At 36.8% G+C, this 12,677-nt stretch overlaps 1 protein-coding gene across 3 annotated transcripts in view; it reads left to right on the forward strand.

Annotated features, from left to right (window-relative positions):
* WDPCP (WD repeat containing planar cell polarity effector) overlaps positions 1 to 2,016 on the forward strand; it is a 447,045-nt gene extending 445,029 nt beyond the window's left edge. For all 3 annotated transcript variants that reach the window (XM_073897650.1, XM_073897651.1, XM_073897652.1), the window contains one exon: positions 1,149 to 2,016. In XM_073897650.1, coding sequence (XP_073753751.1) covers positions 1,149 to 1,206 — 58 coding nt within the window. In that variant the 3' untranslated portion in view covers positions 1,207 to 2,016. The remainder of the gene's footprint in view (positions 1 to 1,148) is intronic.
* Positions 2,017 to 12,677: the final 10,661 nt, after the last annotated feature.

Here is a 12,677-nt window from a genome sequence, read left to right on the forward strand (position 1 = left end):
TCCACAGACACATGCATACATACATGTTTCCCTTACTTGCCAACCCCATACCTGTTTTCTTCTAGAAATAACAAATTTCTGAAAGGCTTCTCTTACTAAAAAGAACTTTCAAATATAATTAAGGAATAACTTTAAATTTTTTTACATAAGAGAAATGTCTCCAATATGACATGTTAGTTTAAGTACCAACCACCATCCCTATGCTCTTTACTTTTCCCCTTTACCTTTCAACTCTAAGTAGGTTATCTCCAGACTTTCAAAAATGTCCCCACTGTACTGTTTTCTAAATAATATCATTCACCTTTGGTGCTATGTTTAAACATACTCCAATTTCAGAATCCTATCATAAAATTTTTTGTTTATCTATACTTAATGAGGTTGGGGGAAGGGGTGAAAGAAAGTTTAAAAATGGGAAATGGATGAAGTCCTTGCATCTATTTGCAGCTTCATAAAATTTTATGAAGGGCTTAGAAAACCATGATCTTGGGGTGCCTGGGTGGCTCAGTTGTTAAGTGTCTGCCTTCAGCTCAGGTCATGATCCCAGGGCCCTGGGATCGAGCCCCGCATCAGGCTCCCTGCTTGGCGGGAAGCCTGCTTCTTCCTCTCCCACTCCCCCTGCTTATGTTCACTCTCTCACTGTCTCTCTCTGTGTCAAATAAATAAAAATCTTAAAAAAAAAAAAAAGAAAACCATGATCTTTTCTATGAAACATTACCTGAAAAGCCACTATCAAATACTCAGTAAAACACCAAAATGAAGAAATACATGTTATATCAGACTTTTGAGAACAGACAGTATTGTAAAATCAAATAGGTAATAGGAAGAATCACAAATGAGGACCCACAGTTTGCAACTTTTCACTGTAGGGGCCTTCACATGCTTTCAAATCTCAACTAATATCCTGTCCTTCCTTCTTTGTCTTTTATGCTTCATATGTTATTTCTCTTTACTGACTTTTATTAATACTGTTATCAATATTTTAACAGTAAGAAAAATACACAGTTCTCTTATGTACATATATTTAGTGCATTTTATTTTGTTTCAATGTTTTCTGATATTTAAATTAAAATATTAAAGATATAAATATTAAGTCAATTATTGTTTACTCAAACATGATTTTAATTGTTTTTATTTGTTTTTACTTTCAGGAAATTGGAGATGGTGGTTCTCTCAGAATGGTTCACTTTGGCTTGGTATAAACAATAAAAAAAACTTCCTTTTTACTTAAAAAAATTTTTTTAATTTTTCACATCTAAATTTTTCATGGCCTGGTACAGATTAGAATCTCCCTGTACAGATTAAAAAGAGGAAAAACAGTATGAATTAGTTAAGAGTTTTAAATTCAGAATATTCTCAAAATAAACTTCTATTAGTCTCAAAAACATGTAGCATAACAGCAGTGATCATAAATAAAAGTCCTTAATTTATTTTCAATAATGTAAAATTTTCAAAGTTTCTTAAATTGTACATTAGGTGCTTAAAAAGTAAAGTATTTAAACTTGGTTCTCCCAAGTATTTTAAACATTTCTTGTGATCTTGTTTACATTATTCATTTGCATTATGAATAAGAAATTTATTATGCAAAAATTTCCACCCAGACCCATTGTTGGGAGACAATTTTCTATGGGTCTCTTGAATTATTGCTATGAGGCAAAGAATGTCCCTTGGAGCCAGATACCATCTCTGCAGCACAGGTCAGGCATGCTTACTACCCAGTTGATAAGTTTTATTTTCTTATTTGGTAAAGATTTTATTGCTAAGTAATTATGCCAAACATGGGGCTCGAACTTACAACCCCAAGATCAAGAGCTGCATGCTCCATTGACCAAGCCAACCAGGTTCCCCACCCATTTGAAAAGATTTAAAGTTCCTTAAGCTCAGAGTTCCTATCCTTTACATAGCCCACTGTGTGCAGGTATCATCTGACCCTCTTTACATTACCCTGTGGGAATGGGCTTTGGAATCAATGCCCCCACCAAAAGTTGACACTCCAGCTACTATTACTATGAGTAATAAACTGTCTTTTGTTTCTGACTCTGGAGTCTCATGTCTTCTACCAGCATGAAACTGTTGCTTGGTAACTTCTTAGTTTACAAGTAGGGTAAAAATCTCAAACCCCTCATAGTTCTTGACACCCATTCATTAGCAGATAGCATATATTTTACAATAGTAAATGTCTAGAATAATCAACATCTTTTTCAAATGTCATACATGAGGTATATTATATATTTAAATGTTATAGTTAAAAGTTAATTAAGTTGAAGGCTTTTATACTTCAGATTTTTCTCCCTGCTTCCTATTCATCTGTACTTCTACCAGACGGTATGACGAAGAAAGGAAGTAAAACTCAAATTAGATTTTTCAGTTTGCTACTGCTCTGGAAAAGATTTAGTAATACATGGTATGTGAGCCATACTAAAAAGAGATGTATTTACCAGCAAATTTTCATTTTACTATTCCCATCCTTCTTTATCACAATAATCAAAAGTTAACTAATGTTTTTAAAGAAAAAATTGTATTGAGAAAGTATAGTTCTGTCAAGATTGCACACATTTTCTCCAAATTTTCTAATAAATAGTCATTAACTAAAAATACAAACCACATTTCCTGATCTACCATATCCTTTTATTCATTTCACCACAATCTTCCACAACGATGTGAGAGACTGGTAGAAAAGTTCAGTTTTATTTCTAGGTCCTATGTAAGTAGACATAGTCTATGCTAAATAAATATAGTCAATGCAAAAAAGTAAAAATTTAAATGAGACATTAAGATAAAATATACATATAAATAAAACTATTTGTCCTATATAATCATAATGATGATAAGTTTGCCAGTTACCTAAATGAAAAGTAAACAATTTTAATTCTTAAATTGCCCATTTTCCCCCCTTCACATGCCTCTGGAAAAATTAACTCAAATATATAGAAAACCAAGTCTAGACAGTAGTAAGAATATATTATACAAGAGATCCTTGACAATATCCATATATAAATGTTGTATTTTCCCAACACTGTGAACCTGGGGATGTTTACTAATTAATTATTCCAAGAAATTAATATTCCTGCTCTGCTACCACCACAGCTCTAAAGTGAGAATAGTGGCATAGACAAGAACAGCTAGGTAGCACATGCACTGAGAGGCTCACTTTCTCATTCAGGAATGGATCTATGAACTTTTCTGACTATTCTTCAAAATTCTCAGATCTCGAATAATTTCCACAATAATTCATATTAGCTATGACACTGTGCCTTTTACCAGAATAAACTGTTTGCAATACTTCTCTCTTAATGGTTTTGGTTCATTAAAAACCCAAATAACCCAAACTAATATTACATTTTTTCTTACCATCTATACAATAATAAAAATAAGAATTATCAAATTTGTAAGTAATATTATATTCTAAAACTTCATTAATTATATTTTTTTAAATATATAAAAACAGGGGCTCCTGGGTGGGTCAGTCATTAAGCATCTGCCTTTGGCTCAGGTCATGATCCCAGGATCCTGGGATTGAGCCCTGTGTTGGGCTCCCTGCTGGGCAGGAGGCCTGCTTCTCCTTCTCCCACTCCCCCTGCTTGTGTTCCCTCTCTCACTGTATCTCTCTCTCTCAAATAAATAAAATATTTTTTAAAAAAGATACAGCAGTGGAATAGAATGGTAAGCCCAGAAATAAACCCTCACAGATGTAATCAAATGATTTTGATTTTCAACAAGAGTACTATGACCATTCAATGGGTAAAGAACAATCTTTTCAACAAATGGTGCTGAGAAAACTGGATATCCACATGCCAACGAATGAGGTTGAACCTTTTCTTGCACCAAAGAAACTAACTCAAAATGGATCAAAGATCTAAACATTAAGACCTAATTTATATAATAAGACTCTTAGAAGGAAATATGGGGGGAAAGTTCATTACGTTGGATTTGGCAGTGATTTCTTGGATATGACACCAAAAGTACAGACAACAAAAGTAAAAATAGATTAAATTGAACAACATCAATATTTAAAACACTGTGACTCAAAAGATACTATCAACAGAGTAAGAAAGTAATCTACAGGATGGGAGAAATATTTACAAATCATGTATCTGGTAAGAACTCCTAAAACAACAACAAAAAAACAAAGAGCCCTATTAAAAATGGGCAAAGACCTTGAATAGACATTTCTCCAAATGTAATATATAAATGGCCAATAATCACATGAAAAGATATTCAACATCATTAATTATTAGTGAAATGCAAATCAAAACTAGAATGAGATACTACTTCACCACATTAGAATGGCTATTATTAAAAAAAAAAGAAAAGAAAAACAAATGTCAGCAAGGATATAGAAAACTGGAACCCCTACGAACTTTTTTTAAAGATTTTATTTATTTATTTGAGAGCTAGAGAATGAGAGAGAGAGCACATGAAAGGGGGGAGGGTAAGAGGGAGAAGTAGACTCCCCACTGAGCAGGGAGCCCGATGCGGGACTCGATCCAGGGACGCTAGGATCATGACCTGAGCTAAAGGCAGTCGCCCAACCAACTGAGCCACCCAGGCGCCCACCCCTATGAACTCTTGATTGTAATATAAAATGCTATAGCTGGTATGGAAAACATACAGTGGTTCCTCAAAAAATTAAAAATAAAATTGCCATCCAGCAATTTTACTTCTGATACATACCCAAAAGAATATAAAGTAGGGATTCAAATATTTGTATACCCATGTTCATAGAAGCATTATTCACAATAGCCAAAAGATGGAAACAACCAAGGTATCCAACAAAGCATGAATAAATTAACAAAATGTGGTATATACATACAATAGCATGTTCAGTCTTAAAAAGAAAGGTAATGCTGACAAATGCCACAGCATGGATGAACCTTGAAGACACTGTGCTATGTGAATAAGCAAGTGACAGACAAATGCTGTGTGATTCCACTTATATGAGGTATCTGGAGTAGTCGGATTCACAGAAGCAGAGAGGAGAATGTGGTTACCAGGGGCTGGGAGGTGGGAGAATCAAGAATTGTTTAACAGGTATGGAGTTTCAGTTTTGAGAGACAAAAAATTCTGGAGACTGGCTGCACAACAATGTGAATATACTTAACATTACTGAACTGTACACTTAAATCTGATTAAGATGATGAATTTTATGTTTATGTATATTTTATCACAATTTTTTAAATATGCATGTAACAGGGTACCTGAGTGGCTTAGTCAGTTAAGTGTCCAACTCTTGATCTCAGCTCAGGTCTTGATCTCAGGGTTGTGAATTCAGTATGGATAACATACAGGTTTACCTTATTATATGACCTTGAAGGCTCTGAAAGAAGTACACTGAGATTGGTTATCTTCTTAAAATAACTCCAAAAAAGAGCTAAATTTCAGAAGTACCAAGGTTTTTCTAAATTTTAATAACCCAGAAGTATAACCCTATATAATAACACCAATTTGCTTTTTTAAAAAGTCATGGGGATTAAAACACAATTCTTAAAAAACTCACATTTTGGAGAATTTGGGAAGATGGTGAAGTAAGAGAATCCTGAACTCACTCATCAAGGCTCCAACTACATATAGTGTAACTCAATCTGAAAATGACCTAAAGACTAACAGACTAGCTCTTCCACAGCTAAAAATGTAAAGAAAAAGCCACATCAAGAAGGGTAGAAGGGGAAAAAAAAAAAAGAAGAAGAGTAGAAGGGCCAGAGATGTGGCTGGGAATCAAAACCCTGGTGCAGTGACAAGCAAGTGGGATATCAAAAATGTAGAGGTCCTTCCTGAAGAGCAAGGGCAAAAAGCCCCACATTAGGTATACTCCCCACCTGGTGATCTGTGCTGGAAGGACAGGCCCCCATAACGTCTGGCTTTGAAAATCAGCAGGGCTTAACTCCAGAAGAACCGGAGGGCTACAGAACTGAGATTCTACTCTTAAAGAAACCAGCACATTATAGCATTCACTCCAACACCCAGAAGAGGGGCAAGTGTTCAAAAAGCACCTGGGCCCTACATGAAGAAAAATTTTGACTAACTTTAGAGCATGTGCTAGAGGGGCAGGGATCAGTAGGAACTTTCCTGGGAATGGAATTGCTGATGAGCACCATTATTCTTGACACTCTTCAGCCTCGCTAGCCCAACACTGGTGGAAGACAGCACTGACAATCTCTATCTAACTTGCTAGCAGTGCTTACCCAGCCCCAACATTACCCCCAAAGACCCACCCCCACCCTACCTGCCCACCTCAACAGGCACCACTCCAAAGTGTCTTTTGCCCCACTAAGGGGGGCCAGCACCACCTGCCAGCAAGTCCACAATAGTTATAGTAGAGCCTGTCAGCGAGCTCTGCCAGAGGCTAATCCCACCAACCAGCACCCCCTCAGCAGCATCAGCCAGGCCTCTCCACCATCTGTGCCAGGGAATAGCCCTGCTCACCAGTATGCTGGCAGTAGTCACATCCAGTCATTGCAGTCAGCCAATCTAACCCAGACCTGCCATCAGAATGCCCATAAAACTTGTGGCTCAGTCATTAACAGGAGGATGCATGCAGCTCACACAGGAGACATTCCTGAAGCACCTGGTTCTGGTGACCAGTGGACTGCACTACTGCCCCCCGCTGACACCCTGCATACAAAGCCACTATTTTCAAGGAGACATACCTGACCTACCGATACATAGAAACAAACACAGAGAGTCAGACAAAATTAAAAGAAGAACAGTCTAAACAACAGAACAGGACAAACCCCAGAAAAAGAACTGAACAAAATGTAGGTAGGCAATCTACTGATAAAGAGTTCAAAGTAGTGTTTGCAAAAATGCTCACCAGATTTGAGAGAAGAGTGGATGAATTCAGTGAGAGTATCAACAAAGATATAAAATATTAAAAAAAATAAGAGCTAAAGAATACAGTAACTGAAATGAAAAACATACTAGAGGGATCTGAAAGCAGATAGAGGATTCCTAAGAACAGATTAACGAGCTGGAAGACAGAGTAGTGAAAACCATCAAAAATGAACAGCAAAAAGAGGAAAGAATTTTAAAAATTAAGATAGGTCAAGCAACCTCTGGGATGACATCAAGAATACTAACATTCACATTATAGGAGTCCCAGAAGGAGAAGAAAGAGGAAAAGAGGTAGAAAAGTTATTTGAAGAAATAACAGATGAAAACTTCCCTAACCTGGGGAAAGAAACAAACATCTAGATCCAGGAAACACAGAGACCTAAACAAGATGAACCAAGGAGGTCCACACTAAAACACATAATAATTATAATGGCAAAAATTAAGAAAAGGAGAGAATCTAAAATCAGTGAGGGAAAAGCAATTAGTTACATACAAGGGATACCTAATAAGGCTATCAGCTGATTTCTCAGCAGATACTTTTCAGGCCAGAGAAGAGTGGCATGATATATTCAAAGTGCTGAAAAGAAAAAAACATACAACTAAGAATACTTCACCTGGCAAGTTTATTACTAAGAACTGAAGGAGCAACATAGCATTTCCCAGACAAACAAAAGTTAAAGAAGTTCATCACCACTAAACTGTACAAGAAATGTTAAAGAGCCTTCTTTAAGCAGAAAAGGAAAGGCCATAACTAAAAGTAAGAACATTGTGAAAGGAAAAATATCTCACTAGTAAAAGCAAACATATAACAGTCAATCACTTATAATGCTAGTACAAAGTTTAAAAGACAAAGGTAGTGGGACATCTAGGTAGGCTGCATCGGGCTCCCTGCTCACTGGGGTGTCTGCTTCTCCCTCTGCCTGCTGCTCCCCCTGCTTATACTCTCTCTCCTTCTCTCTCTGACAAATAAAATCTTTAAAGAAAAATTCTCAAAAGACTAAATTAAAAAAAAAATTTAAGGACAAAGGCAGTAAAATCAATTATGTCTACAAAAATTAGTTGAGACATGCAAAATAAAAAAATATAAATATGACATCAGACACCTAAAACGTGGAGGGGGAAGTAAAAATATAGTGCTTTTAGGATGTGTTCAAACATAGGTACCCATCAACTTAAAAAAAAAAATGGACTACTATAAACATAGGAGGTTATATTCTATGAACATCACGGCAACCATGACCAAAAACCTGTAGCAGATACACAAGAAAATATAGAGAAAGAAAGCCAAGTATAACATTAAAGCCATCAGGGCGCCTGGGTGGCTCAGTTGGTTAAGCGACTGCCTTCGGCTCAGGTCATGATCTGGAGTCCCGGGATCGAGTCCCACATCGGGCTCCCTGCTCAGCGGGGAGTCTGCTTCTCCCTCTGACCCTCTTCCCTCTCGTGCTATCTCTCATTCTCTCTCAAATAAATAAATAAAATCTTTAAAAAAAAAACATTAAAGCCATCAAACCACAAGGAAAGAGAGCAAGAGAAGAATGAACACAGAACTACAAAAACAACCAGAATACATTTAACAAAATGGCAATAAGTTCATAACTAACAGTAATTGTTTTAAATGCAAACAGACTAAGGGCTCCAATCCAAAGACATAAAGAGACTGAATGGATTAATAAAAATTTTAAAAAGACCAATCTATATGCTGTCTACAAGAGACTCACTGTATTTATTTTTTTTTTAAGTAGGCTCCTTGCCCAGCATGAAGCCCAATATTGGGCTTGAACTCACTAACTCACCACCATGAGATTGAGACCTAAGCTAAGATCAAGAGTTTAACACTTAACCGACTGAGCCACCCAGGAGCCCCAAGAGATTCACTTTAGATCAAAAGATACTTACAACATGAAAGCAAAGGGATGGAAAGAAATACGCTATGCAAATGGAAGAAAACAGAATAAAGGCCTTATATGAAAAACCCATGGCCAACATTATACTCTATGGTAAAAAACTGAGAGCTTTTCCCCTAGGTCAGGAACAAGATAAGAATGTCCACTCTCATCACTTTTATTCAATATAGTACTAGAAGCCCTAGTCACAATGATTACACAACATAAAGAAATAAAAGGCATCCCCATTTGGTAAGGAAGAAGTAAAACTCTATTTACAGATGACATGAGACTATATATAGAAAACCTTAAAGACTCCATTGAAAAACTACTAGAACTGATAAATGAATTTGGTAAAGTTGCAGGATACAAAATCAACATACAAAATTCTGTTGCATTCCTATATACTAATGATGAAGCAGCAGAAAGTGAAATTAAGGAAACAATCCCATTCACAATTACACCAAAAACAATATCTTAAAGAGGTGAAAGACTTGTTCTCTGAAAACTATAAACCACTAATGAAAGCAATTGAAAACACGCAAAAAAATGGAAAGACATTTCATGCTCATGGGTTGGAAGATCAAATATGCTAAAATGGCTATACTACCCGAAACTATTTACAGATTAAATGCAATTCCTACCAAAACACCAGTAACATTTTTCACAGAACTAGAACAAACAATCCTAAAATTTGTATAGAACCACCAAAGATCCCGAATAGCCAAAGCAATCTTTTTTTTTTAAGATTTTATTTATTTATTTGACAGAGAGAGACACAGCGAGAGAGGGAACACAAGCAGGGGGAGTGGGAGAGGAAGAAGCAGGCTTCCCGTGGAGCAGGGAGCCGGATGCGGGGCTCGATCCCAGGACCCTGGGATCATGACCTGAGTCGAAGGCAGACGCTTAACGACTGAGCCACCCAGGTGCCCCAAGCCAAAGCAATCTTGAAAAAGAAAAACCAGAGGTATCACAATTCCAGATTCTAAGTTATATCACAAAGTGGTAGCAATTAAAACAGTATGGCACTGGCATAAAAAGAGACAGATCAATGGAATAGAATTAAAAAAAACTCAGAAATAAACCCACAATTATACAGTCAATCAACAAAGGAGGAATGAATATACAATGGGAAAAAGACAGTCTCTTCAACAAATGGGTGTTGGGAAAACTAGACAGTAACATGAAAAAGAATGAAACTGAACCACTTTCTTTTACTATACACAAAAATAAACTCAAAATGGATTAAGGACCTAAATATGAGACCTGAAACCATAAATATCCTTGAAAAGAGCACAGGCAGTAATCTCTCTGTCATCAGCCACAGCAACATTTTTAAAGATCTGTCTCCTGAGACAAGGGAAATAAAAGAAAAAATAAACAATTGGGACCTCAGCAAAATAAAACGTTTCTGCACAGTGAAGGAAACAAACAAAATGGAAAGGTAACCTAATGAATAGGAGAAGATATCTGCAAATGACATAACCAATAAAGGATTAGTATTCAAAATATCTAAAGAACCGATACAACTCAACACCCCAAAAACAAGTAATCCAATTAAAAAATGGGCAGAAGACACAAGCAGACATTTCTCCAAAGAAGACATACAGATGACCAGCAGACACATGAAAAGATGCTCAGCATCACTCATCTTAAGGGAAATGCAATTCAAAACCACAATGAGATATCATCTCACACCTGTCAGAATGCCTAAAATCAAAAATAAAAGAAACAAGTGTTGGCAAGGATGTGGAGGAAAATGAACCCTATGCACTGCTGGTGGGAATGTAAGCTGGTGCAGCCATTGTGGAAAACAGCATGGACGTTCCTCAAAAAGTTAAAAAATAGAACTACCCTATGATCCAGGAATCACACTCCTGGGTATTTATTCCCCAAATACAAAAACACTAATTCAGAAGGATACATGCACCCCTATGTTTATTGCTGCACTATTTAAAATAGCCAAACTAGGGGTGCCTGGGTGGCACAGTCACTTGAGCGTCTGACTCAGTTTTGGCTAGGGTCATGTTCTCAGGGTGGTGAGACTGAGCACCACGTCTGGCTCTGCTCTCAGCATGGAGTCTGCTTCAGATTCTCTCTCCCTCTCCCTTTGCCCCTCCCCCTCATGCTCTCTCTAAAATAAATAAATCTTTAAAAATTTTTTATTTGTAAAGACTTTATTTATTTATTTGACAGAGAGATATAAAGCAAAAGAGGGAACACAAGCAGGGGGAGTGGGAGAGGGAGAAGCAGGCTTCCCACTGAGCAGGAGGCCTGATGCGGGGCTCAATCCCAGGACCCTGGGATCATGACCTGAGCCGAAGACAGATGCTTAACAACAGCCACCCAGGTGCCCCAGAAATTTTTTTTAAATAAAATAGCCAAATCGTGGAAGAAGCCCAAGTGTCCATTGATAGATGAATGGACAAAGAAGAGGTCATATACACAAACACACACACACACACACACACACACACACACACACACTGGAATATTAGTCGAATCAAAAAGAATGAAATCTTGCCAACTGCAATGACACAGACAGAGCTAAAAAGTATAATGCTAAGTGAAATAAGTCAGTCAGAGAAAGATAAATACCATATGATCTCATGCATATGTGGAATTTAAGAAACAAAACAGATAAACACAGGGGAAGGGGAGAAAAGAGGGAAGCAAATAATAAGAGACTCTTAATTATAGAGAAAACAAACAGGGTTGATGTAGGGAAGGGATGGGTGGAATGGGCTAAATAGGTTATAGGTATTAAGGAGGGCACTTGTTGTAATGAGCACTGGGTGTTATATGTAAGTGATGAATCACTAAATTCTACTCCTGAAACCAATATTACTCTATATGTTAACTAACTAGAATTTAAATAAAAACTTGAACAAAACAAATGAACAAAGAAAAAAAAAAGATAAACCAATAAAATGACTCTTAATTATAAACAGATGGTTACCAGAAGGGAGGTTGGGGGGGGTTGGATAGGGGAAATAGGGGATGGGGATTAGAGAGTACACTTACCTTGACAAAAAAAAAAAAAAACAAATTATAAGACACCAATGAATGAACTGAACATGACATAAAGAAATGGAAAAATATTCCATGCTCATGGATTAAAAGAATAATATAAATGTCCATAGTATCCAAAGGAATCTGCAGATTCAATGCAATCCCTATCAAAATATCAACTATTTTTCACAGAACTAGAGCACATAATCCTGAAATTTGTATGGAACAACCAAAGATCCCAAATAGCAAAAACAATCTCAAGAAGGAAGAACAAAGCTGGAGGTATCATAATCCCAGATTTCAAACTATACTACAAAGCTATACAACTATACAATGGTAATCAAAACAATATGGTACTGGCACAAAAACAGAAACATAGATTAACAGATGAGAATAAAGAGACCAGAAATAAACCCACATTTATATGGTCAATTAATCTATGACAAAGGAAGCAAAGGCAAAAGTAGACAATGAGGGGGTGCCTGGGTGGCTCAGTCGTTAAGAGTCTGCCTTTGGCTCAGGTCACGATCTCAGGGTCCTGGGATCAAGGCCCGCAATGGGCTCCCTGCTCAATGGGAAGCTTGCTTCTCCCTCTCCCTCTCCCCCTGCTTGTGTTCCCTCTCTTGCTGTGTTCTCTGTCAAATAAATAAATAAAATCTTAAAAAAAAAAAAGTAGACAATGAGGAAAAGACAATCACCCCCAGTGGGAAAACTGGACATTTACATGCAAAAGAATGAAACTGGACCACTCTCTTATACCATATAGAAAAATAAACTCAAAATACATTAAAGAACAAAATATGAGACCCAAACCCATAAAACTCCTAGAAGAAAACAAGTGCAGTAAACTTGTGGACATTTGTCTTAGCAATATTTTTGGATCTGACCCCTCAAACATGGACAACAAAAGCAAAATAAAAATGTTTTTAAGCAAAAACAAGGGCACCTGGG

This window comes from Callorhinus ursinus, unplaced genomic scaffold, assembly GCF_003265705.2.
Source record: "Callorhinus ursinus isolate GAN/ISIS: 27379988/994484 unplaced genomic scaffold, GSC_fseal_2.0 scaffold10, whole genome shotgun sequence".
Lineage (NCBI taxonomy): Eukaryota > Metazoa > Chordata > Mammalia > Carnivora > Otariidae > Callorhinus > Callorhinus ursinus.